General features: G+C 39.0%; 13 protein-coding genes across 13 annotated transcripts; 7 read left to right on the forward strand and 6 right to left on the reverse strand.

Moving 5' to 3' along the window:
* Nucleotides 1-31: 31 nt before the first annotated feature.
* On the reverse strand, nt 32-3,001 carry KAP120 (Kap120p; the record flags this gene model as incomplete). The annotated part of the gene is made up of 1 exon (XM_043192568.1): nt 32-3,001. One exon carries the CDS (start codon nt 2,999-3,001, stop codon nt 32-34), a length of 2,970 nt encoding a protein of 989 aa, XP_043047936.1.
* A 171-nt stretch (nt 3,002-3,172) lies between these two features.
* Nucleotides 3,173-4,441, reverse strand: NPT1 (nicotinate phosphoribosyltransferase; the record flags this gene model as incomplete). Its single annotated transcript, XM_043192569.1, has 1 exon — nt 3,173-4,441. One exon carries the CDS (start codon nt 4,439-4,441, stop codon nt 3,173-3,175), a length of 1,269 nt encoding a protein of 422 aa, XP_043047937.1.
* Nucleotides 4,442-5,185: 744 nt separating this feature from the next.
* Nucleotides 5,186-6,079, forward strand: RPL5 (60S ribosomal protein uL18; the record flags this gene model as incomplete). The annotated part of the gene is made up of 1 exon (XM_043192570.1): nt 5,186-6,079. One exon carries the CDS (start codon nt 5,186-5,188, stop codon nt 6,077-6,079), a length of 894 nt encoding a protein of 297 aa, XP_043047938.1.
* An 87-nt stretch (nt 6,080-6,166) lies between these two features.
* LPI9 (protein phosphatase regulator) lies at nt 6,167-10,024 on the reverse strand (the record flags this gene model as incomplete). The annotated part of the gene is made up of 1 exon (XM_043192571.1): nt 6,167-10,024. One exon carries the CDS (start codon nt 10,022-10,024, stop codon nt 6,167-6,169), a length of 3,858 nt encoding a protein of 1,285 aa, XP_043047939.1.
* A 1,022-nt stretch (nt 10,025-11,046) lies between these two features.
* Nucleotides 11,047-12,058, forward strand: ISU1 (iron-binding protein; the record flags this gene model as incomplete). Its single annotated transcript, XM_043192572.1, has 2 exons — nt 11,047-11,051; nt 11,500-12,058. 2 exons carry the CDS (start codon nt 11,047-11,049, stop codon nt 12,056-12,058), a joined length of 564 nt encoding a protein of 187 aa, XP_043047940.1.
* A 120-nt stretch (nt 12,059-12,178) lies between these two features.
* On the reverse strand, nt 12,179-13,045 carry KQ657_001790 (uncharacterized protein; the record flags this gene model as incomplete). The annotated part of the gene is made up of 1 exon (XM_043192573.1): nt 12,179-13,045. The coding sequence occupies one exon, from the start codon at nt 13,043-13,045 to the stop codon at nt 12,179-12,181; it is 867 nt and encodes a 288-aa protein (XP_043047941.1).
* An 819-nt stretch (nt 13,046-13,864) lies between these two features.
* Nucleotides 13,865-14,293, forward strand: KQ657_001791 (ACT domain-containing protein; the record flags this gene model as incomplete). Its single annotated transcript, XM_043192574.1, has 1 exon — nt 13,865-14,293. One exon carries the CDS (start codon nt 13,865-13,867, stop codon nt 14,291-14,293), a length of 429 nt encoding a protein of 142 aa, XP_043047942.1.
* A 55-nt stretch (nt 14,294-14,348) lies between these two features.
* On the reverse strand, nt 14,349-16,004 carry KQ657_001792 (malate synthase; the record flags this gene model as incomplete). The annotated part of the gene is made up of 1 exon (XM_043192575.1): nt 14,349-16,004. One exon carries the CDS (start codon nt 16,002-16,004, stop codon nt 14,349-14,351), a length of 1,656 nt encoding a protein of 551 aa, XP_043047943.1.
* A 1,734-nt stretch (nt 16,005-17,738) lies between these two features.
* On the reverse strand, nt 17,739-19,259 carry MTS1 (Mts1p; the record flags this gene model as incomplete). Its single annotated transcript, XM_043192576.1, has 1 exon — nt 17,739-19,259. One exon carries the CDS (start codon nt 19,257-19,259, stop codon nt 17,739-17,741), a length of 1,521 nt encoding a protein of 506 aa, XP_043047944.1.
* A 705-nt stretch (nt 19,260-19,964) lies between these two features.
* GRE2_1 (SDR family oxidoreductase) lies at nt 19,965-20,993 on the forward strand (the record flags this gene model as incomplete). Its single annotated transcript, XM_043192577.1, has 1 exon — nt 19,965-20,993. One exon carries the CDS (start codon nt 19,965-19,967, stop codon nt 20,991-20,993), a length of 1,029 nt encoding a protein of 342 aa, XP_043047945.1.
* Nucleotides 20,994-21,224: 231 nt separating this feature from the next.
* Nucleotides 21,225-22,256, forward strand: KQ657_001795 (SDR family oxidoreductase; the record flags this gene model as incomplete). Its single annotated transcript, XM_043192578.1, has 1 exon — nt 21,225-22,256. One exon carries the CDS (start codon nt 21,225-21,227, stop codon nt 22,254-22,256), a length of 1,032 nt encoding a protein of 343 aa, XP_043047946.1.
* Nucleotides 22,257-22,617: 361 nt separating this feature from the next.
* On the forward strand, nt 22,618-24,474 carry SIR2_1 (NAD-dependent histone deacetylase sir2; the record flags this gene model as incomplete). Its single annotated transcript, XM_043192579.1, has 1 exon — nt 22,618-24,474. The coding sequence occupies one exon, from the start codon at nt 22,618-22,620 to the stop codon at nt 24,472-24,474; it is 1,857 nt and encodes a 618-aa protein (XP_043047947.1).
* Nucleotides 24,475-24,724: 250 nt separating this feature from the next.
* Nucleotides 24,725-26,029, forward strand: KQ657_001797 (uncharacterized protein; the record flags this gene model as incomplete). The annotated part of the gene is made up of 2 exons (XM_043192580.1): nt 24,725-24,731; nt 24,786-26,029. 2 exons carry the CDS (start codon nt 24,725-24,727, stop codon nt 26,027-26,029), a joined length of 1,251 nt encoding a protein of 416 aa, XP_043047948.1.
* Between the last annotated feature and the right edge of the window lie 441 nt (nt 26,030-26,470).

Raw genomic sequence — 26,470 nt, forward strand, 5'->3', positions numbered from 1 at the left:
ATAGAAGTACTGGTGTGGCCTGTCTATCTCACTACGTTCTATATGCATGCAACTTCTCCATAGTATAAGCATCGGTGGATGAGATGGCTGTCTGGAACAACTCACTAGATAGTGTCTGCTTCAATGACGTTAGCGTATCATGGATTAACCTAGACACCTTGACAGTATAAACCAGATCACTTCTTTCAAGTAAAGATTTGTACCGGATGTTTTCTCCATGAGGTGCAATGGTTGGGTCAAGATAATTATAATCATTAATATCTTCGTAGACGAAGTCGTGATCATATAAATTAACAGCGGATTCTCCATCTTCGTTGAGTTCTTCCATGAAAAGAAAGGCATATTTTATGACTGTGGGCCACAATTGAATAACGATAGATGAACCTTGTTTGAGTCCAAACAGTGTGAGGGAAATTAACCCCACAAGATTCGATTTCTTATTACGGGGATTCCCATTACTCTTATAGTAATCGACCCACTTAGTCAAGAAAGGCTCTTTATCAATGGATAAATGGTTCAAAATATTGAAAAAGGTTTCGGGAGACTTTTGAGCCAATCTTGATAATACAAGAAACGCTTTATTGGCTGAAACTACAGCTTGTTTCTCATCAATAGCATAATGGACTAAAGCACTGAACAATCCACTGGAAATCAAATTATTAAGGAATAATTGATTATCACCACATTCAAGCATTAAAATATCCATCAATGCTATGAAAATAGCCAACGAGTCGTCTCTCATATTCGACAAATATCCACTCAAGATTCGAAACAACTCCAATGCCTCTTCACTTTGGAACAATTGCGGTGATATTAAGGAATAACTTCGGATAATGGACATAACTATAGGTAAGGATTCAGTACCTTCAAGTAACCCCATTCGAATCAATTCAAAAAGATTAAGAATAATTTGATTGTTAATCTCTGATTGGGGACAATACTGTAGGACTGATAACCATAACTCATAACCATCTTCACCAAGCAAAGAATAGTTTTCGGAGTTCCCCGAAGCACAACTAGCTTTAATTAATGGTAGACATATGGAATATGCTGCTGGAGATTTCTCATTCAAGGTCACCACAAGACTTTTAAGAACCCTTAGCAATGCAGTTTTCAATATCATTTCGTTAGTATCAGTTGACATTTGCCAAAACCCGGGAACAATGGCCAATACTTGCATTAAAGTATCAATTGGAACCAATGGGTTACATCTTTCCAAAACCATTGCTAAAGTATTTAAGATAAACAATTTAGATTCTGTGAAGTCCATCTCATCAAGCATGATTAACGATAATTGAATGAAATCATTAATATAAGGTTGAATATCCACCTTTTGAAAATCCCAATCATCAATAACACTTTTCAATGTTTGAATGGCCGTAAGTTTAACAACTTTATCATTTAATAGTTTATTTTGTGGATCCATTAATGTCACCAAAAATTTATAAATTGAAAGACGACTTTGTCTAGAGCAATCCACAGATACCCATTCGCTTATTATCAAACATACTCTTCTTTTAATAATTTTATTTTCCACCATATCGTTGTTTAATCCTTGAGGAATGAAGATTTGCGTCAATAATTCATCAAAATTGACGTTATTGGCAATGGAAGTGGATGATAATTGGAAAGTACTAAAAATGGAATCCTTAACCAAAATATCTTCAACATTATTATTTTTAACCAACCCATTGGAGATCTTGTTCAATACAAAGTCAGTCAAGATATCCTTGAAGAAACTAATTAAATCCTGAAAGAAGTTTTCGGCACAAGGTCTGATTTGATATTCCCAACTCTTGGAAAGTTCTTCATTACACCATTCTTCCGGTTCCAATTGCCAGCTTTCCAAATCACAAGGTTTCAATTTAAGATACCAGTTGATGATAAGATCACATAAATGTTGAACCACCTGAGGAGTAAAGAACTCTGTTGATAATTTTTTAATTGCCATGTTGACTTCCTCCTTTTCATTGCGTTGCTTTAAAACAACAGCTCCTTTCTTATAAATATATGCAATGATCTTCTTCAAGATCATAAACCCCTTCAATGCCAAAGTTTCCCAGAAATCATTTTCTTCTTCATTCGAATTGTAAATGACCTCTGCCTTCAGTTCCAACAAGCTTAAAAATGTCGTTAAGATGTCTTGAGAACATGGCAATAGCACGAAACTCGTGGGATTTACACTAATAAGATTATAGTAAACTTTACTATAACATTTCACGTACCGTTCTAGTAAATCTGAGGAATACTTCTCATGTTCAACAACAAGCAATTGTAAATGAGCAATGGATACCTTTAAGAACTCCACAATATCAACGTTCTTATGAGGCTGTTCGAAACCTTCAGGAATCAATCTTCTCAAGTTCTTTAGGCATAAATAACACACTTCCATTAAACTAAGATCAATGGTTTGGGTCCATTCTTGAAAGAACTTGATATATAGTCTAACCAATATGGGAACCACCAATGGTGCTTTGCTCTGCATTGCGTGTCTTGCTCTACCAATTCTAACTTGTGAAACAGTCTTGATGATCTGATTCAATATTATAAGCAAATTGTTGGTGGAAACAAGATCATTCTTGCTGAACACTAAATCTTCCAAATACTGAACGATATCATCAAATAATGTGGGCCATTCGTTGGGGAAATCAAACCTAACAATTCGTCCAATCAGATGGGCATTCTGGATAGTTAATTGGTTGTTCTTCTCACTCAACAGCATAAAAACTCGACTCCGGATTTGCTGTTTCTCCTCTTTGCTGATAGCATTTTGTTTACTGCTTCTCCAATACTTGTCTATGCCGTTCTTAAAGCATAATATAGCAAGCCAACGTTCTTGTAGTGGAACTTCGGTCTTTAGGTACACCTCCTGTAATAAATAGTGGTATCCTTGTTGGACCTCCCAAATCTTCAACTGTGCCTCGGCTTGCTGCTGTTGTTGATTTCTTTCCCCATTAGCAAGACTCAACACAGTAAGTAGGTTCGGATACAGTAGCTCCATTCTTTGTATGGACAAGGAGTTTGTGCTGATGCTCATCGTAGGCCATCATCAATAGGTCGTTTGTATGGTAGACAGAACCCAAACAGGTTTTGTGTAACTACCACTAATACACCCTGCTACTTGCTCTCTAACTAGGGAAGACTATACAAAGTCTATATAGCCTATACGTACTTATTTCCATCTGTTGGATTCATCACCTTCTGCCCAGTCACGTTCTTGGTATCCCAATATTTGTTTAACCTTTTCAACAGTTGCGGGATCACCCATATTCTTTCCTAAATTATCACTTATCTTCACTGCATGATTACCATTAGCTTCAAGCAATTTAATAACAATATTTAAAGGTTTTGATTTCTGCTTGGGATCCAGAACTTTGAAGAAATCATTGGTGAAAAATGTCCCAACACCAAAAGTCGCCTTTAATCCAAGCTGGTCACTAATCTCTTTGTAACGTTCACATTTCTCCACATTCAATGAATCACTAAAACAAACAACTTTACTACCCTTAGGTAACTTCAACTTTTCATAATAGTGATTTGCAATTTTAGCTGCAAACACTGCGGGATCTCCCGAATCTTGCCTAACACCAGCATAGTAATCCGAATAAGGGGGATTGAAAACTTTTAGATATGAATCGGTACCAAATGTATCTGTAAGAGCAAGACCCGCATGTGCAATACCAAATGTGTCTATCCAATAGTCCATTGCAATTTTGTTTGCATTAGGGTAATCTTGAGTAATTGCTGCAATTCCCATGTACCATTCATGAGCAACTGTGCCAATTGGAGTCAAACCATATTTTTTGGCTAACAATACATTGGAAGTTCCAAGAATATATTTGGAAACTTCAGGATGTTCTTCACTATAAGCTTTTATGGAACCAACAACAATATCTTGGGTTTTAAAGGATCTTCTTCTTCTGGTACCGAATTCACTAAAGGGACATTGACGACTACACAATTCTCTTGCCTTGCCAGTTGCCAATTCTACTTGGCCATCGTAGTTCCAATCAGTATCAACAAATTTGAAATACGCTTGTGAAATCAATGCCAAAATCGGTATTTCATATAAAATAGTCTCAGCCCATGTACCATTTATTTCAATACCAAAATTTGGGGGATCATTGATGTTCTTGAAAGTAACTTGTTCTTTGGGATGTAATTGATATGTTTTCAAGTAATCCAAGTAATTCTTGGGGAGGTATGGTACTGCTTTCTCCAAATAATTAATTTCGTCTTCATTGAACGATAGCTTTTCCAACAATTGAATTTGTTTCATTAACCATTCAATGGCAGCTGAACTTAAAACCATATCCGGGGTTCTATTGGTGTATTTGTATACCACAGGCACATTTACAAAGTGGTTGTATACCACAGCATGCATGGTGATCTTGTACAAATCTGTATCAAGAAGGGAAGTAATTATACCAGTAATCGACATCTTCAGTATTAGCGTAGTATGAAGAAAGATCAAATAGGAAACATGTGGTTATCATTAACCCAACTCCCCTTAAGAAATGAGTCAACACCACCAATTTGCGGGTGATCACGTGACAACTCTAGTTCATCTACAAGTGAATGTGTCCATAATAATCCATTAATAAATGGACTATAAACCTCCGTAAGAAAGCTCATCTTTGGCTTGACATATCTCTCAGGTGCTTACCGAAGAAATGGCTATAGAAATTTACAACTAGAATTGCGCTTACTTATGAATGAATGTACATGTCTGAGGTGTAATAAGTAAGTTCAATGAACAATGCACATGCTTACTAGTCCATATGGAGCAACAACTGCTTATGCCATAAAAGCCAAACCATCTTATGACTTGCGTATATGCCCCCTTCTGAGGAGGAAAAGAAGAGTTGTCAAATCTATATATTGGCAGTCTTATTCGAGTTTATATGCTCTTATTATTTGCAACCACTTCTCTGTGTCACACACGACATCTTATCTCTAAGTAAATTTGAGACCACTAGCATGGTAATTTAATGGCCGACACAAAACCAAAAATCAAAATTGAAAAAATTCAAAGTGAAAAGTGTACATGCACACGACCACAATCTAAGTCTGTATAATGAAAAATTTTTCACCCCAAAGTAATACCAAGTGATGGAGTGAAATATATTTGCACTGACTATCTTCTTTTCTTCTTCTTTTACTCGTCAACACACAATCAGCAAAAATGGCTTTCCACAAGGCTTTGAAGAGTTCTGCTTACCACTCCCGTTTCCAAACCCCCTTCCGTAGAAGACACGAAGGTAAGACCGATTACTACCAAAGAAAGAGATTGGTTGCTCAACACAAGGCTAAGTACAACAGTCCTAAGTACAGATTGGTTGTTAGAATCACCAACAAGGACATCATTGCTCAAATCATCTCTTCCCAAATCACTGGTGATATTGTTTTGACTGCTGCTTATTCTCATGAATTACCTCAATACGGTATTACCCGTGGTTTGACCAACTGGTCTGCTGCTTATGCCGTTGGTTTGTTGGTTGCTAGAAGAGCTTTGCAAAAGTTGGGCTTGGACGAAACCTACACTGGTGTTGAAGAAGTTGAAGGTGAATACGAATTGGTTGAAGCCGTTGAAGATGGTCCAAGACCATTCAAGGTCTTCTTGGACATTGGTTTACAAAGAACCACCACTGGTGCCAGAGTTTTCGGTGTCTTGAAGGGTGCTTCTGACGGTGGATTGTACATTCCTCACTCTGCTAACAGATTCCCAGGTTGGGATATCGAATCCGAAGAATTGGATGCTGAAGTTTTGAGAAAGTACATCTTTGGTGGTCACGTTTCCGAATACATGGAAGAATTGTTGGATGACGATGAAGAAAAGTACAGAACTTTATTCAAGTCTTACCTTGCCGATGAAATCGAAGCTGACGATGTTGAAGGTCTTTACGAAGAAGCTCATGCTGCTATCAGAGAAAACCCAGTCTTCAAGCCAACTGAAAAGAAGTTCACCAAGGAGCAATACGCTGCTAACTCCAAGAAGTACAGACAAGTTAGATTGACCAAGGCTGAAAAGCAAGCTAAGATCGACAAGGCTATTGCTGACTTCCAAGCTGCTAACTAAATTAGTTGATTCTTATCTAAGTATAGCTCATATATAACCTTTAAGAATACCAAGTTAGTTAAAATAGAAATTGTAATTGTAATATTGCTATACTTCATTGGCATCCATGAACATTTGATGATTAATGTTGAATTCTCGTTTATGTAATTCACCTTCTTCTTCCTTCAATTCTCTATCATGTTCACTTGTTTGTGATAACGATCTCATAAGAACTGGCCTGCCTGTCATATTGTCAATAGTTGCTTCCTGTCCATCAACATTTGTGGTGACAACATCATGAGGTATGACTGTAGGCTCAGACAGTTGAGGTGGGTTAGCTGTAACGTCTGATATCCGAGGATAGAGAATAGGTAACAGAGCAAGTAATTCTTGAGACTTGCGCAGTTGTTGCTGAGATAAGAACGGTGGATCTTCAGAACTTGTACTGTCACCCTGTAATTTCATGTGAGACAAATCTTCCTTTGGGACAGTAGTGTTAGTAGTAGTGGCAGTTGTTGCATTTGAAGTAGCAGTAACTACAGCAACACCAGAAGATGCATCTGCCCCAACAGTAGGCGGAGAAACCAATGACTTACCATCGACATCAAGTCTCAAAAGAGTATTGTTTCCAATTATAGAAGCAATAGCAGGATGCCTGTTAGTTATGGCTGGACCACCATTAACTGGTGTTGCTCTTGAAGAATTACCTGCTAAAACATTTGCCAAAACAGAAGCAGAAGTACTTGGAGAACTGCTATTGTTTGCTTCATCAATTGAGATTGACGGCGATAAGGGAACAGAACTTGTCATGGTAGCATGCTCTTTAAATAATGTAAAGACATTATCTAAAGATGAATCCAAAATACAGTACTTCAATAAAGTATCTGATTCGCTGGCTGTTAAACCCAGAGATTCCTTCTTAGCCAATAAGATGTCTATATTATTATGAATCTTCTTTCTTATTACCAGAGTTCTTTCAATGATGGCATCATTTAATATCTTCATCACCTTAGGGTTATCAGTCTTACCCTTTTCATTCAATAGTTTCTCTGCTGTTTCCATCATGATACTTCCATCATATAATAATTCTTCATCGTCTTCTTCGTGTTTAATATCGGAAACATAGGTATGGTTGATCATAGTGTATTGCATGTTCTTCATCAAATAAAACGCTATTCTCTGGGCCAATTCATCTGGAATCAAATCATAATCCAAATCTAAGGCAAAAATAGATCTCAGTTCCTTTAAGGCAGTATAAATAATCGCAGCAGCTGATTCAGTCAATTCTCGATTACCTAAGAAGGAAACATGAACCAAAGTCTTAATATGAGGTAAGATATTGGCCAAAGCAGCAATCAGTTTAGGTGATAATTCATTTAAATCAAAATGAATTCTCCTCAAGTCCACAAACATCGGTAAGAACTTAGATAAATACGGTATAATCTTGGGGAAAATCCCGGGGTTGGTACTCAAGTCCAAAAACCGTATGGTTTTCACTTGTGATAAATTCTTCATCAATTCAATAGTTTGAGGAGAGTATTGTAAATTGGTCGAATTCAATGAAAGGAATTGAAGTTTTGTATCATCAATATGACTTGATAATCGATGGTTAAAGTATTCAACATGAGGCTCCAAATCATTGAATCCAATATCTAATCCAATACATTTTGAATCTGGAGCAGTTACCCAATCAATAAGTAATTTAAACTTATGAGCATTCAATTCTGTCGAAGCTATCCCCAATCTTAGGGTAACTTTCCGGATAGTGTGAAGCAATTGTTCAAACATGAAATCAGATAATTTACAACCGTTCAATACCAATTCTGGCATACCACCACGATACGTTAAAGCCATGAAGAAAATTTCCCAATTCATTTTGGATCTTAAAGTACAATTTTCAGAAGTCTTTAGTCGTTGTTGGGAGATATCCAACTTCCGAAGGGATTTATTCTTTTGTAAAAACTTACAAAGAATCAACCAACCTTGGGTATCTATAGGGACATTTCTAAGGGATAATTTCTCCAAATATGTTGATGAAACAAGTGATCCTAATAAATGTTTCAACATCTCAGTGGTCATGGTGACATTATCAAAAATTATAGTATTAATAGGAGTAATGGCAATGAAATCCAGAAAGGAAAGAACGTCAATCAATGTAGGTTTTGGATTAAGTAATTTTAAAACTTGTAATGGCTTCAGTTTATTCTTCACTTGCTTTAAAGTTGCCGGAATTGGTAAAATCTCTCGTAAATGACAGCAACGAGTATAAATTTGATCTAATGTTGCTTCTTTGGTGGCAATAGGATCATGATCATCACCATCAATATCTGGACCAATTTCTTCGCCTTCAAAGTGTTTCTCATGGACATGTAAAGGTTTATCGATTTCCTTAATATTCAATTCAATTTCATCTTCTTCCACAGGCACATTGATATCATTCTTAGACCATTTATGTTGGCTAACTTCAGCAGCAACTTTCCTCGCAACCAAATGTGCTTCATGAGCATGAGATTCGGCTTCCATTAAAGCTCTTCTATGGTTCTCAATGATAGTGGCTATTTCTTGGGAAGAGTATTTGACTTCTTCGGCTTTCTTCTCCAGTGCTGAATCAGAGACACTTATGCCTTGAGAAAGCCTTGGTGGTGGAGCCATAATGTCCTCTGGTATAAGAACATTACCCTTACGAGGCTTCCTTGAAGGTATTTGTTGTTGAGGGTCGTATGCCAACTTGTCCACTGCAAAGCAAACCCTAACCAAAGAAACACTAGCCAATGGATCATTCTTTTGATGATAATGATTATGCTGATGGTGACGTTGCTGATGTTGATGTTGATGTTGATGTTGATGTTGATGTTGATGTTGATGGTGTTGAGATGAAGAGCAATTGACTGAATTCTTTCTTGATGGAGAATCAGATTCATACTGAGACAGTGTTGATCTTCTACGACCAATTCCAAGACCTTGAGGGGGTTTATTCAACTTGGAAAGATCTTGAGATTGACTGGAATCACCTAAATGATTAGGGTTCAACTTGAAGGGGTCTTTGGAACGGGAATCAACAACAACACCCTCTGCTATCGGACCAATGGATGAAGCTTGAGGAGTAGTTGATACCGAAGAAGTCAGTTCTTGGGAAGAGACACTTGATTGTCTTGAAAACTTGGAAGATATCGAGCCAAAAAAAGATCTCTTGACTCCTTCACTTACGCTATTCCTTTTAGGAGCAGCGTTATTAGGGCTTGAACTCAGATGTAACGTTGAGGGAGAAGATGGAGCACCCCCACTGCCACCTCCACTCGCTGAACCTGAACTGCAATCGGTTTCTTGTGCTGCTGGTGGCTGGGAACTCAATGGAGACACGGGGTTGGACGATGATCTTAGACGGCCCAACTTAAACAACTTGGACGTAGCTGAAGCAGAAGAAGCAGACGAAGGCAGTGTACCCAACGGCACGTGAGCGGACAAAGAGTTGTTTGAAGCCACTGAGGCCGTTGATGAAGACGTAGAAGTCATTGAGGAGTTACTCTTGGAGGGAAGCAAATAGGATGGCGTATTTCTGGGTGATATTACTGGATGATGGTGATTATCCAGATTGCTACCGCAACACAGAGATTTCAAGGATGACTTTGTAGGGATTGGGATTGGAGTCGAGGATGCGAGTGATTCATTATGACGAGTCTCATTATAATCTGAACGTGGTGACATCCCATTAGTGGCATTGGTAATGGGAGGATTAATGTTACTGGTATTATTGTGACTGGTCACATTAATATTATTGTGATCTGGGGACCCATCTCTTTCCTTTTCTGATTCCTTCAGTTGACGTTTCTGAAGGATCTCCATCTCCTTTTGGGGTATACAACTTGGCATATCATTAAGCATCTTCTTAGTAAGCTTCTTTGCCTTCCCTCTAAACACCCAATCAACATCTCCATTGGAGACACCACTAGATAGCGGATCTGACATCAGTAGAAAGGAAACTGTTTGATTTAGGAGAGTACTCTTTGCTTTAGGATACTCGTTGGTAGTTGATGTCTATGGAATATCAGAATTGTTGTTGGTTCGTCAAGGTTGATATGGGGACAGCAATTTGAAGCGAACACCCGTACACCACCAAGGAACACAATGGTAAATGGATTCAAAGGATAGTAAGGATAGAAAGAAGTCAAGAAACGTTTAGTAAACCTACTATTAGGAAATTTATTATATCGACTTCTCCTTCCTTGTTATACTGATTAATGTGAGTGATATAGTTGGAGGTTCCGTCGGGTATACCTTGTTCTTTCGCGGTGCACAAATCGGCGAATACAAGCATATGGTACGAGATTGGCCGATACTTACCGATGCTGATTGGATCTGATATACGGCGTACCATAACTACAATACTAATACTATATATGTTGAATTACACTGAATTGCATTGGTAGGCATTGGCATTACTATATTGGTGCTGTGCCATTACTATATTTGGTGTCTGTATGCATCTTTGTAAGATATCTCTACTGTACGGCTTCTGTCTGTCTGTTTGGTGTCCGATGTCTGTCTGTACGGTATCTGTCTGTACGGTATCTCTCTGTACGGTGTCTGTGTGTATGCCATTTAGTGCTTATACCTGCTGTTGTCTTCTAACGCTTCTAACGCCACTAGCTGGCTTAAACCTTTATACTCTTCACCAGGCCAATACAGGATTTAGGATTTATAGGATGGCAATAGACGGACAGTGCACGACTACCTAATCAGAATGTTCTCTTTGACTTCTTCTTTACAAACACAAAAGCGGCGGGAACGGCTATTTGAAGGCACGACACGACCTACCAAAAAAAATGTCTCCAGTGGCTATGAGAGAAAAATTGATATCAAATTTAACATTCCGAAACCGGGGCCGGATGTGATTGTACCATGTGGGTTACAAAAATTAAACAGCGTATGGCAGAGTATGGTACAGAGCATGGAACAGTGTATCTACATTAGTGTGCCGTATAATAACAATGTCGTGACACAGCATGACGCTTTATGATATTGATGTGGTGAGGGGCAAACTCTTGCATCATAAAGATTAGAAGCCCGTTTCTTATTTCTCCGTTATTTTGATTGTTCCATGTGATCTCCGACAGTAGATACAGTAACTCCGGTCCCGTTCTTATTTGATCCGATGACATAACCTCCTTGGGCCAGACTTCTCCTCATCCCATATGCAGGATCTTCTTCTCAATAAATTCCCCACTGATTGCCCTTTTATCTCATACATCAAGCCTGACTCTTTTTCTGAATATATTAATCTCCTTCTTATCACAGTAGAAAATAATTGGTAATTGTGATTAATAGCTTAAATCCGGAACTGTGAATCAATAGGCGTGAATCAATTGTATACGTGAATCAATAAGCCTAACTTCGAGAATCAAATTTTTCAATAGAATTTTCATTAATAATAACAATAATAGTAAGAATATGTTTGGACTCGTGAACGGATTAAGGCAGACTGTTAGAGTTGCTACAAAGGTTAATGCTGCTACCGGTCTCCGTAATGCTCCTCAAATCACCATGACTCGTTTTTATCATGAAAAAGTGATTGATCATTATCAAAACCCTCGTAACGTTGGCTCTCTCAATAAGAACGATGCTGATGTTGGTACTGGACTTGTGGGAGCTCCAGCTTGTGGAGATGTTATGAGATTGCAAATTAAAGTTGATGAAGCCACTGGAATTATACAAGATGTTAAGTTCAAGACTTTTGGTTGTGGATCTGCCATTGCTTCATCTTCTTATGTAACAGAACTTGTTAAGGGCAAATCACTTGATGACGCACTTAAAATCAAAAATACCATCATAGCAAAGGAATTATCTTTACCTCCAGTCAAATTGCATTGTTCTATGTTGGCTGAGGATGCTATCAAGTCTGCTGTTAAGGATTACAAATCCAAGCGCAAGGGTATAAAGCCAACTTTAGGTGCTGAAGCTGCTGCTACTGCTGCTACTGCTGCTACTGCTGCTACTGCTTAAAGCAAGCAGCAGACAAATGGAAGAAGATATTAAAGCAGCAAGCAATGGAAGCAACTTATACATAATTATATAAAGCTATATATATATTCTAATAATTTATTGGTATGGTGATTAATGTTTCTAGTAACTTAAATAGGAAGTAAATGTCTTTGAAATAAACCCACTGGTATCTTCAATCTTCCGTAATCTTGATATCAGAACGGTACCCAATGATAAGACAGTGAATAAGACTCCATAACCAAATCTCTTCCATGCAGCTCCATATTTCCGTTGCATCCAAAGTCCTCCACTAACCAAATGATAACTGCCTATTAAACCAAGTCCAATTAACATACTCCAATTCAACCACAGACCCATGTAATAGCTTACATAATCCAAACTAATCATATTGGAGTCACCATCAACCAATATAGGCACCAACCGGAACTTATAGACATGATAAGCAAGAGGAATGATGGTAAGATATCCACTTAGCGAAATGGGGTTTAACAGAGGCACCACAGTTGATATCCAACTTCTTTTATACCCCAACCCAATTAAAGAACCTATTCCTCCTAGACCAATTGCTGATTCCGATTCATGAACTGGAGTTGAGTTTGACTTAGCCGCCGTAGAAGACTTGTTATTCTTACTAAATATTGACCGAGTGATTCGAATGGCAACACCCAGGGTAATATGCCCTACAATACTTACACCAAGAAGGATATCACCAACGTCATTCAAATATAAAGATCTGGCCATTTCAAACACTTGTTGGGCCACATGCCTTGGGGCCACCGCAGGAAGCAAGCCTACCGAGGCCCAATGGATAGTGGCAAATGATACTACTCCATAAGCAGTTAATCTTTGAACATCTCGAAGTAATGAAGTCCACAGGTATACGCTTGCGCCGTTGATAGAAGACGATAACGGCCCAGACTCACACCCGAGCTCCTCCGGGTCCTCTATAGGAGTTGGAACAACTCTTTCTAGAGATCCTAAACTCATGATATTTGATAGGGGAAGAATGGTTAGTGGGGAATGGGTGATACCGATGACACTTGATGTAAGAGATATGGCTGGTCGGTGCTACCACTTCATAGGAGTAACAATGTGAGAGGAACAAAAGTCGTCAGTCAAGAATTAAACCATAAACAATTAAACCATATTTGTTAACTCTTGTACCTTGGTAGTATTCTGGTGATATCTCCATCAAAATGAACTATTTAATTAACCTGTGACTCAATCGACGATACAGGGACTCAGCAATACAGTGATTCAGCGATACAATAACTCAAAGAACGATATAGTGACACCAGAGATTTCAATAATAAACAATAGTATTTAACATCAACAACCAAAAAACATAGTCTTTTGTACGCCCATAGCATAGCTGTACGTTTAATAGTTGTTCTAGCTTCGACCGGCCCTTGACTTATATCTGTCACTAATTATGGTAGCGCCCACCAAATAGCTATTCCACACACAGACACTTCTCTAAACACACAGCACCTTCCTCTTCAAGACTAATACTGCCTTATACAATACATTCTACGTTACCTTCTGTATACCTCCTCTTATACCTCTGATATTAGCAGGCCCATTCATTCTTTACTCACCACTACTGTATTTTTTGCACCCACTGCATATAATGATTCTGAAAAATTAATCTTGACTCAATCCCAAAATCTACCCCAAGAATCACGTTAGACCAACCACTTTACTCCTATTTAAACACTTCCACACAGCTATATATACACGTATATACATAAGACGTATTCCAGAAGTGTTTCAGAAGTACCCATAGAATAACGCTCACTTGCCTGTATGACCGGTCTCACTAATCTCAATGCTATCTTGGCTACCCTTGATCCTGTCTTAGGCGAAAGTCCTTATGTATTTGCTTCACTTAAGAATGACACCACTGTTGATGTGACTAGTCTTGATCCCCTCTTCACATTCAAGGAAGAAGAAGGTACAACGGTGATTGTCCATCAAGATGTCGCAGACAAAATGTCGCTTGAATATCTGGTAGTCTTCAATCAAATCACCTTAAAGGTCCATCTGAGTCTTGAAGCCATTGGCTTAACGGCAAGCATTGCTACTGAATTGACCAAGCATCAAATCAGTTGTAATGTCGTGGCTGGCTACTACCATGATCATATCTTTGTTCCTACTGCTAAGAGTCAACAAGCACTTGAGGCGTTGAAAGAGTTACAACGATACTCCGACATTCAACTGAAAAATTTATACTGAAATAAATATCATGTTCATAAACAATAAATAATATATAAAAGAGCACTCCTCCTGCTTACAACTTCTCAGCTGAAACTGGTCTGCCAATGGTGGTGATATCGTCATAAATCAAAGTTGTAAGGAAATCAGAGTATGTTTCACCAGTAGCTTCTGGTTCAAAATAAGCCAACGCTTGCTTGAACTTGTTACCAGGCTTAGCGGCCTTTACCAATTTGCCATATTCTTCATTCAACAAACGACGAACGTAATCCTTAGTAACCTTTTGACCAGCATCAGTCACAGCTCCATGGGTAACCCATTGCCATAATTGAGTACGAGACACTTCAGCAGTGGCTGCATCTTCCATCAAGTAGTTGATGGGAACACAACCAACATTTCTCAACCAAGCTTCAATATAACTTAACCCAATCACACAGTTGGTACGGATCCCTTGTTCGGTAATCTTAGCACCGGGGACAAATGGAGCTAAAAGATCACGCTGACCGATTGGCTTGTATGGAGTCTTTGGTGGAACATTGATTTGGTTAGGACCTTTCATATGTTCATTGAAAACCTTAAGGACAACTGGTACCAATGCTGGATGAGCAACCCAACAAGAGTCACATCCAAGGGTGACTTCTCTCAACTTATCCTTAGCAACATTTTCCAAAGCTTGTCTGTTACGTTCTGGGTCTTCCTTGATAGGAATTTGAGCAGCCATACCACCCAAAGCATGAACTTGTCTCTTGTGAGTAGTGTGGACCAACAACTTGACATAAGAAGCCATAAATGGAGCAGCCATGGTAACTTGAGATCTGTCAGGTAAGATAAATTCAGGGTGGTTACGGAGACATTTGATGTAGGAGAAAATGTAATCCCATCTACCACAATTCAACCCGGCAATGTGAGATCTCAATTGGTAAATGATTTCATCCATTTGGAATGAAGCAGGAATAGTTTCAATCAAAACAGAAGCTCTGATGGTTCCTCTACGCAATCCAATGTAATCTTGAGAGAAGTTGAAGATATCATTCCATAACTTGGCTTCCAAATGATGTTCCATTTTGGGCAAGTAGAAATAAGGACCGAATCCACGGGCAATAGATTCCTTAGCACTGTTGTAGAAATAGATGGCAAAATCAAAAATACCTCCAGAAACAGGTTCACCATCAACCAAAACGTGCTTTTCATCCAAATGCCATCCTCTTGGTCTGACAATAAGGGTGGGGATACGTCTGCCAGGATCAGTGTTTAACTTGTAGCTCTTACCGCCAATAGTGGCAGAAATATCTCTCCTAACAGCATCATAGAGGTTAACTTGACCATCGATCAAGTTGGCCCAAGCAGGAGTCAACGAATCTTCAAAATCAGCCATATAAGTGGCAACGCCAGAGTTCAAGGCATTGATAACCATCTTTCTGTCAGTAGGACCAGTGATCTCAACTCTTCTGTCTTCCAAACCAGGGGCCAATGGAGGACCAGTCCAAGTTGGATCGTCTCTAATGTAAGCAGTTTCAGGTAAAAAGTTTGGTAATTTACCAGCGTCACGTAACTTTTGTTCAGTCTTACGGTTAGCTAACAATTCCAATCTCTTTGCGTTGAAAGAGCGATGTAAAGTAGCAACCAATGCAAGCGCTTCAGGGTTAAGTAATTCCTTGGTTCTACCAGGAACAGGAGCCAAGATTTGAACACCATTAACCTTACTGGCGGTTGTTGGGAATGGAGATGACATGACGGCCTATGTGATTGATTGACTATAAACAAAATAAATCCCGGCAGTAACTCCAGAACTTTGATACGGGAAAATGAAAAAGAGATTGAATTATTTAAACTTTTCACCTAAGGTGGATGGTGGCTCCATTATATACGGTGGTGGGAATTTAACACCACCATAGAAGCCCAGTGAATGAGTGGGGCGGTTTTGTGAATTCAGGGGATGGTTTTTGTGTGCGCCGAAGCTCCGGGGGTACTGAGTCAAGGTATGGGAAAGTCTGGGGTAGATAAGGGCGTTGTGTGCAGTCTGGCTTTTGGTGACTCGACGGGGTTAAGTAACAAAAGCTTTAATCATATGAGTGCAGACATCGATATTCAAAAGTGCTTCTACATATGCAACAAAAGTAGCGCGTTAACTTAGGGGGAAGCAATTGGGTGATAATTGTAGCTATGAACTGTTTTAGCTATGATTGTTTAGCTATGATTGCCCCTTTTTATGCCTTTGAGTTGCGATTATTGGATGTCTATCACGAAAAGCATGTGTGCTCTGTCTTTTGGAGTCATGTTATCACGTGGATGTATATTGACTCTTCCTCGCTACATAAGGAAGGTTCAGGTTCTCCTACTCGGATCCGAGACAGAGTCAAACTAATGGGTTCCGGGTAAAGGGAGCAAGCATAATCGTCCTCGGTGAAGTGGATGCTCCGCGGACAAGCGCAATCATTGGACTCCGAAAAATTTCTTCTGATTCAGACATTTTTCAGGATTGTTCACACAATATAAAAGAAGTCACGTGCATCAACTTGGGAATGCACAATTACGTAAGTGCACGTGTGGGTGCAGGTGATTTTTAGGTATTGTTTTGGAGAGTTTGTTGAACAGACACAAAATTGAAGGGCTACAACCAGACAAAAACGAAAACCGTAAATTGACTGCAAATTTGCAAGCAAGTTTTTTGAGATATCCACAATTAAACTCAAGTGAATGTTGAAACATTTATGTAGTAGGTACGACTACTATCAAAATGAGTAACGGCTTGCATGAGTTATCACGATAGGTACTCAGATTAGTTCCGATATTCAGTTTAGGCATGCACTCGTAATCTTAAAATCACATTGTATGTTTCTGCATTAGATTAGATATTCGACACATGAGTATACAAATAATATATTTCCTGAAATGCTTATCTGTCTAAACGAATAAGAAGATTTAAGATTTACTGATTTGCCAATATCGATTCTAAGTCACACGTCACAAGAAATAACATCAAACGGAGAAGTTACAGATGCCAATTATTCTCCCAACTTGAGTGGCATGACTCAGTATACCAATAGATTGAAACGCTCTTTTATTTATTTAGTTTGATGAGCACTGCTTTTTTGCTTCTTTTCCTTCGAGATGGTGACCATATTTTAACTAAATGCACAGAACTACAGAAGCTTACTTCGTATTTGAGATAAGTTATTTCGTTAAGGTTTGATAGCCAGTCTCGCATTAATAGTAAAATGAATATTTACGACACTTTTAACTTCACGTGATATATTATAAATTTGAAAATATTTACACGTGACTAGAAAATTAACTCTAAATATAACTAATGTATCTAAAGTGGACATAAATTCCTGTAACATTAAGGTTTATAAAGTCTGGCTTAATAATAAAACTTATATGACACTACTTAGGTAGTAATCAATCAAAATAATAATAAAAATCCAATTAATTTTAGTATTTTAATTTTTAGTTAAACTCAACTTTACTTGGTCCACTTGCTGGCTCTGGTAAGAGGAGCTTGAAGACCTTGTTGAGAAGGGACATAGTTAACACGAGGATAACTGTTCAAGTTCTTACGTAAAACTATCTGGTAACAAGTAGCCGAACCTTGTCTTGAAATGATGGTGGAGGAAGCCAAAAAGTATTCCCAAACCTTAAACCACTTAATACCATACTTGTTAACCACCTTATCCTTGTTTCCGAGCCAGTTACGGTACCATCTCCATAATGTAGCAGAATAATGTACACCAATGTTGTCGATTGAAACAACTTCAAACCCAACAGATTCCAATGCTTCAATGTAGAAAGTCAATGGAGTGGAAGCATCAGCACCAGGGAAAATATACTTGTTCATGAATAAACCCCAGTTTAAATCTTCATATTGCCATCTCTTACGTAACCCGGCATATTGTAAAAAGAATAAACCATCATCTTCCAAAGAGTCATACACTTGCTGTAAGAAAGCTCCAAGTTTACGAACACCAACATGTTCACTCATTTCCAAACAAGTGATTTTATCATACAACCCATTGGACTTAGCCAGGGGAGGAGTATCTCTATAATCAACGCAAACAATACGGGATTGTTCAGAACTAACACCATAATCAGACAAAACTTGGTTACCCCAATGAGTTTGGTTCTTACCCAAGGTAACACCAGTGACTTTAGCACCATGAACAGAACTGGCATTGGCAGCCCAAGTACCCCAACCACAACCTAAATCCAAAAGATGATCACCTTTCTTTAAGTCGATTTTTTCAGCAAGAACAGCCAATTTGTTATCTTGTAATTGTTCCAACGTTTCTTCCTTTTCAATATCACCAATAACACCAGAAGTATAAATCATTCTGTTACCCAAGAACCAAGTGTAGAAATCGTCACCCCTGTCATAATGGTCTCTAACCTGTTCTTCATCTTGAGACTTGGAATGGAAGATAACTTCCGGGATCATTTCCAATAAAAAGTACTTGAACAAACCCAAAGTGAATTCAAACGTACACCAATCATGACGGAATTCCAAAGTATCTAAACAATCACCAACACAAGTGACTTTACCGGAGATATAAGCTTCAATGAAGGTTTCCATGGGGATCTTACGACCTTGACCGTTATTACTGGTCTCGTATTTGGCCTTCAATTCAGCATCATGATACTTCAAGTAGTAACTGATAGGACGACCAGGAAGAGTAACCTTTTCGTTCAAACGAGGAGAAAACTTGGATACCAAAGTCCAATAAGCCATCATCAATGGTAAAGCCAAAACAACAGTCAAAAATAACCAACTCTTCCAACCTAAGCCAACTTGACGCACAACCAAATATGGAACACCAACAACAAGGGAAGCCATAGTCAAGTTACTGAAATGAGCCAGAGAAGGTCCATCTGCTGGAAGTGGTGCATTATGAATAGCAGGGGAATCTGTAGTTAACACACCATACTTATCAGTAGGAGGAAGTTGAGCTTCTGCGGCAGGAGTCTTAATGAATTCAACTGACTTAAGCATCTTCAATACAATGTGTATATGCAATCCAATGTATTAGAACGCGTCAATTGATCAATGGATGCTTGAATTGAATCAATTGTAAGATGGGATCGTTCACACATTTTATATTTATATCAAATTCTTTTCATACGCCTTCGTGTTGTTCGTGCCGTGCACAATGATACGTGTTCAAGCCACTGGGACCTTAAAAGATGGAACTATACATGCAGGTACGGATATGCAGGAGTATGACTTGAACTCGGGCAGACATATCGCATACATACATTCACACATGCACAAGTATAGGTATATGAACAATTATTTATACGAATTGCATGCATTGATAGAAGAGTTAATATTATTGACACGAATACTATTATATCTCATTTATTCACGTACAAAGAGGCAAATTTCTGTAGTACTCTAATTACTACGAGATAAAATACCAAGTCACCTGATGTTTTGAATATTAGCATTATCAATTGAAACACGATTGGGAAATCTAATTAATCTCATATTTGACAGTCGTGCAGAGATTGACTTTCATCTATCATCTTTATGGATCTTTATGGTCTTTATGTCTTCCATTAAGCGTACAGTTTTCCGCATTTGGGTTCCCGCGCAGTTGATCGAATTAGGCAAATAGATCCGGCACCACTTTATCGACGGCTTTATATAAACCAATGCAAAATCCATTGCCCTTGGTACTCTGATTATTATCCATCAATGACTTCAATATTTGTAACCGGAGCCTCTGGATTCATCGCTCAACACATCATCAAACTCCTCGTGTCCAAAGGCTATAAGGTCGTTGGTACTGTACGTTCCAGTTCCAAAGGTGCTGATCTCGTATCTAATTTAGGCTCAAATTTCACTTATGAAATCGTACCAGATATAAGTAGTCCCAATGCCTTTGATGAAGCTCTTAAAACACATCCAGAAGTAACCGTGGTGTTGCATACCGCATCTCCATTTTTCTTTGATACAACAGATCCAGAAAAGGATCTCATTATCCCGGCCATAAGAGGAACAGAGAACATCATGAATGCCATAGTTGAATACGCTCCACAAGTCACTCGTATGGTGGTGACTCTGAGTGATGCTGCCATATATTCACTGGTAGATGAATGCAACCCTGAATTGCTGTTTAATGAGCAAAGTTGGAATAATATCACCTACGAGGAGGCAGTTAAAGATCCAGTAGCTGCTTATTATGGAGCTAAACTGTTTGCTGAAAAACATGTATGGAAATTTCTTAAAGAATACCCAGGGAATAAACTCAATTTCGCTGTTACTAGCGTTAACCCGGTTTATGTGTTCGGTCCTCAAGCATTTGATCTGGAAGTTAAACCCACTTTAAATACTTCAAACCAGGTTATCAAGACTTTAATAGAATTAGGACCAAATGATGCATTTGAATTGAATATGGGAGGTGCTGTTGATGTTCGTGATGTTGCTCTTGCTCATATTGCGGGGTTTGAACGTGAAGATACCATTGGAAGGAGACTTTTTATGACCAGTGGTCAATTTCTGTCCCAAATGATGTTAGATATCATTAATGAGAATATTCCTTCTTTGCAGGGGAAGATTCCAAGGGGAACGCCTGGCTCGGGACCGCAAGATATTAGGTCATTGGCTAAGACAGACAATTCAGCTACCAGAAACTTGCTTGGATGGGAATTCACTCCATTTAAGAAGACAGTCATTGATACTGTTAATCAAATACTTCACGTTAAGCCCGTTCCCAAAATTTAGAACCTCTCCACAGATAATTAACCCGCTTAATCATATATTTTTAATAACATCCCTTTTATTGTAATATTACTTTCTTTGTTGTTAACCGGTTAAGGGTATCCCAATTAGGAAGGCATATGCGATAGTGACTTCAACTCATTAAATCAGTACTTAAACAAAGTGATATCCTGGTAATGTTCACCTCATGTTTACCCTTGTATCAGTAAATATTAAAGTAAAGTAAACCCCATAATGCCAGAAACAGTGTTTATTACCGGTGTCTCTGGATACATTGCTCTGAACGTCGCTCTTCAGTTATCTGAAAAAGGTTACCATATAGTTGGAACTGTCAGAACGAAAGACAAGGGTGAATACTTGGTAAGACAATTAGGTGCCGATAAGTTCTCTTATGAAATAGTCACTGATTTGGATAAGGAAAACTGTTTTGATGAAGCCTTAGCAGCTCATCCTGAGGTAACAGTAGTCCTTCATATTGCTTCACCATGCTTCTTCACTACTACGGATGCTGAACGGGACATTCTTAAACCAGCTATTGAGGGAACTAAGAATATTCTTTCAGGGATATTAAGAAAGGCTCCTCAGGTTCGTCGTGTTGTTCATACATCTTCTGATTCAGCCATCATGTCCTTTAAAGAAGAACATGTTCCCACCAAAACTTTTGACGAAACGACATGGAATGAAAACACCTATGAAGACAGTTTGGTTAGTCCCTTTGAAGCGTACTACGGATCAAAGGCACTTGGTGAAAAGTATGCTTGGAAATTCGTTAAAGAAAATCCAGTCAATTTCACTCTTGCAACAATCTGCCCATCTTATGTATTTGGTCCCCAACCGTTTGATGAACCATTTGGAGGGAAGTCGTTTGTTAATGCTTCCAATGAAGAGATTTTGGGACTCTTGAGCTTGAAATCAGAGGAAGAGTTCGAAGACCTGACAGGTGGTTATATTTATTGTAGGGATATTGCAAGAGCACACATTGAAGCTTTCGAACGGGACGATTTGGTTGGGAAAAGATTGCTTGTCACCAATGGATCCTTTGGATCTCAATACATCTTAGACTTAATTCACAAGATGTTCCCTCAATTGGCTTCTAGTGTGATCAAAGGTCCAAATCCTGGCCAGGGGAAAGAGGTAATGGCATCCAAATTGGCTAAAGTTGACAATTCAAGGACCAGAAAGCTTTTGACTTGGGGCTTTAAAGATTTGGAAGACATTGTTAAGGAAACAGTACAACAATTCTTGAACAACACCCAATCGAGTTAACTTTAGCTTATAATACACAGAGTTCGTTGTAATCATTGTAGTAATGTCAATTTTGCAACATGACTCAATTTGAGTCATCACAACATCCATTACGAGGGCACAAACCGAGGGCACCCGGGGGTAAACCCGATCACCGGTCGTGCTTCAACCACACAAGGGTGGTTTTGTTAGGCAAAAGCAAAACCCAATGCTTGCTGAATCAAAACTGCAATAATAAAAGCGAAGGACATATTTCCACATTAATCAAGTTGATTCTAAGCAGTCGGAATTCGTCTCGTGTTTGTGTTGAGATCCACTGCCCACTCGACCCCCCATAAACGCTTACGGCACACATCGCAAGAGTGTTTTGTTTCTTGACCGGATGGGGAACGACATTGTGCTTGTGGACTCAGACTCAGATCTGGAGTCACTTCTGTTGCAGAAGCTCACATACAAGAAACAGAAACTTAGTCTGTTCCGGAAACCGTTCATGTCATCTGATTCTCTGGATGAGAATGCCAATAATGAAAGAACCGAGGAACAGTCTGAGTCTGAGTCTGAATCCGACTCTGAAATAGCTTCTGATGACAATACCAGAGATGGAGATATGATTGCCACCAACAGTAATGATGTAAACGGCTCTGATTCGTCAGAAGAGCTTAATGGGAACTCACAAGCACATAATGATTTGATTGACAGTGATAGTGCTGTTTCTCCACAATCAGATTCATCATCATCATCGTCTTCTCGAGATATTGACATGATTGCCCCTTCATCTGTGGATATTGTTCAAGAAACTCGTAGATACTTGAAAACTTATGGAAATGCCGAGTTCTTGGACAAGTACTTGCCTGAAACAGCCACTGCTGATGATATGTTGAATTTGATGGCCAAATTGGGGTACTATCCAACTCAACTTATGAAAAGTTTAAGACTGAGTATACCAAACTCTGATGGACATGAGACTCCTCAAGTATTGCTTGATCTACCAAGTGTTGTCCATGTGCTTTATCGAGTTATGGAGCGAGTGAAGAGAAAACGAGTTGCTCTTGAAGGCTTCACAACATTTGAACAAACCTTGGAAGCGATTGAAAGTTGTACCAAGATCCTCGTAATTACAGGTGCTGGTATTTCCACTAGTTTGGGTATTCCTGATTTTAGATCATCTCATGGGATATACAGCAAACTTGAACATTTAGGCTTGAGTGACCCTCAGGAAGTGTTTGACTTGAGCTTATTCTTTGAAGACCCTCTGATATTTTATTCTGTGGCTGATATGATCTTACCTCCAGATAACATATACTCTGCATTGCATGCATTCATTCGAGTGCTTCAAGATAAGGGGAAACTCTTGCGAAACTATACCCAGAACATAGACAACTTAGAAGCAAACATTGGCATTAGTTCAGATAAGTTGGTACAATGTCACGGATCTTTTGCTACTGCAACTTGCATCACCTGTGGCTACTCAATTCCCGGAACGGAAATATACTCTGATATTCGGAACAAGAACATTGCCAAGTGTCCTCATTGTGAAGCTGATAGATTAAAGACTGTCAGTTCCAAGAAACGGAAACGGAGGCAAAACGAGAGTGATGATGAGGACGATGATGATAATGACGTATTTGGACCTGCTTTTGGAGTGATGAAACCTGATATTACTTTCTTTGGTGAGCCACTCCCACGTAGATTCCATGATTTAATCAATAAGGACTTGGCCGAATGTGATTTAATTCTTTGCATTGGGACTAGTTTAAAGGTTGCGCCAGTGGCTGATATAGTTGATAAGGTTCCAGCATGTGTTCCTCAGGTAGTGTTCAACAAGGATCCTATATTACACTGTGACTTTGATGTTTCACTTTTGGGGTATTGTGATGATGTTGCCAAATATATATGCAGCAAACTCCAATGGGAGCTTCCTCATAGCGATACTCTGATTGAGGGATTGCAGTTGATCAAAGATGATGAGAGAGTGTATCTGATTGGAAAAGAAGAAGAAGAAGAAGAAGAAGAAGAAGAAGAAGAAGAAGAAGAAGAAGAAGAAGAAGAAGAAGAAGAAGAAGAAGAAGAAGAAGAAGAAGAAGAAGAAGAAGAAGAAGAAGAAGAAGAAGAAGAAGAGGAGGAGGAGGAGGAGGAAGATGAAAAGGAAGAACAACAACAAGCAGTTGAAATAGAGATTGAATCAGTGACAGAGATAAAGACAACGACAGAAACATTGTCTGCGACTCAAGACAATTGATAGACATTCACTTCATATCCCGAATACTCGTTAGAGCTGGCTTTGTTTAGGGATACCCCGTAATCCTTCATTTACTACTTTTTTTGACCTTTATAGATTGTAACATTGTGTATAATAATGATGATATTATTATGATCTCATCGGGGTATATCTGGTAGCACCACAGCATTGAAATATTTCATGCTTAGCGGGCTACGGGCTGAGAAACATCACCAACTAATAGTAACGAATTTCAACTAAAAGTGTCGTCATGTTACGTGTTGTTTCAGTGCGACATCTCGTCCATAGATGTCGTATAGGAGCGTTCCAAGTTCGGTTCAACTCTTCCACAAAGAAGGAGGTGTTTGACTTTGAAGATGTTGGGTTTCTCGAGTCGATAATCCAGGAAAAAGATAGAGACACCAAACAAGTGGAAGATACTTCATTTGCTTCTATTTTAGAACAGCAAAACAAACTATTGCATGAGAAAACGAGAACGCCAGAGCTTCCGGATGATCGAGAAGTCACTGAGACTTTGAACCAGTTTTTGAATCTGACTTTTGAAGTTGATGAGCCAACCAAAAGCTTTGACGAGTTGCTTCAAGAAGTCGGGAACAATAACAGCGGCCATCAGTCGTCCATGAAGAGTGAAGAACCCGAAAGTGCAACAGAAATTGAGAGGAAGTCACAGATCATCGAGACAGAAGCTCAAGTGTTCAGGAATGTCTTTGACATGTATATGAAAAAGGACAAAGAAGCCGACGTAAATGAGCATCTTCTCAAGGACAAAACCGATACCTTCAAACTGGTGAGAACTTCTATCAACAACATTCTAGATTCCAACGGGTTAATAAGTGCATCACCCTTGAGATCCTTTGATGAAATGGTTCTTTCCAAAGCTCTGAGTGCTTTAAAACCGACGTTCCAGTACATACAACAAGACTTGGATACCAAGACTGAGATAGTGGCTTTCTTCAAGAACATTCTAGAACGGTTCATTCAACTTGCACGCGAAGCCAAAGAGGACGACCCGGTAAAAATGGAAGAAATATACCTAAGATCAACCTTGGCAAGAGATAGAGACAGTGAAGAATTGTTCAACAAGATAGCAGAAACCTCAGCTTCAACACCCGCACACCCCACATTGAATGTTGCCACTTTACCCTTAATCTTCAACCATGTGTTGCATGTCTTGATCTTCAAGTTCGCCGACGGAGCACTTCCTATCACGTTGTACAACTTCCTGCAACAGAACCTTTCGCTACACACGGTGATGTGCAATCAACAGACTTTCAACCACATCCTAAGAGCTACTTGGATCTATAGAGGCAAGACCCTGGTTCAAGATATCACCACTGTGTATCTGGAGATGATCAACAACGGGTTTAAAGGTGACATTGTGACTTTCAATATCGTCAAGCAAATAGTAATTGACTATTATCGCTTGAAAGTAGGACAGTACCCTGGCATTAACGATGAATCTCGTTTACCTATGTGGTCTGGAGAAGACGATAAACATGTTCAGCGATTACGCCGTCATTTGGGGTACCTTTCCAACCGCCTTCGTCATACTTAAGACGACGACGTCATACTTGAGATAACCTCTTTTCTAAGACGACTTGTATATAATAAAATTTAATGGCATGGTAATAGTAACTTGTATTAGTGCTTGACACAGGGAGTCCATTTTTTTTTTGCAACCATTGGGACAAGAACACCAATGAATTGTGGTATGCCATCTAAACTTTTTGAGAGGGGTTAGAGGTATATGATCAGTAGGATTACTAAATATGACCAGTAGGATGACAGTAAGTGGGATGACTAGAATGACCACGATGACTACGATGAACAGCAGGATAACTCGGTTGGACGTCCATATATAAAGTTTCATACTAAGGAACTGTAGGCAGAATTTACGGTGACTATCAGTTGTTAGTTGCAAATATTGTTTTACATAGTGCAATCCTTCTTAAGGCTATTTGGTGTAAGATGTCGCGCGACATTTGGTGATAAAACA

This window comes from Scheffersomyces spartinae (assembly GCF_019049425.1).
Source record: "Scheffersomyces spartinae strain ARV_011 chromosome Unknown scaffold_18, whole genome shotgun sequence".
Taxonomy (NCBI): domain Eukaryota; kingdom Fungi; phylum Ascomycota; class Pichiomycetes; order Serinales; family Debaryomycetaceae; genus Lizanozyma; species Lizanozyma spartinae.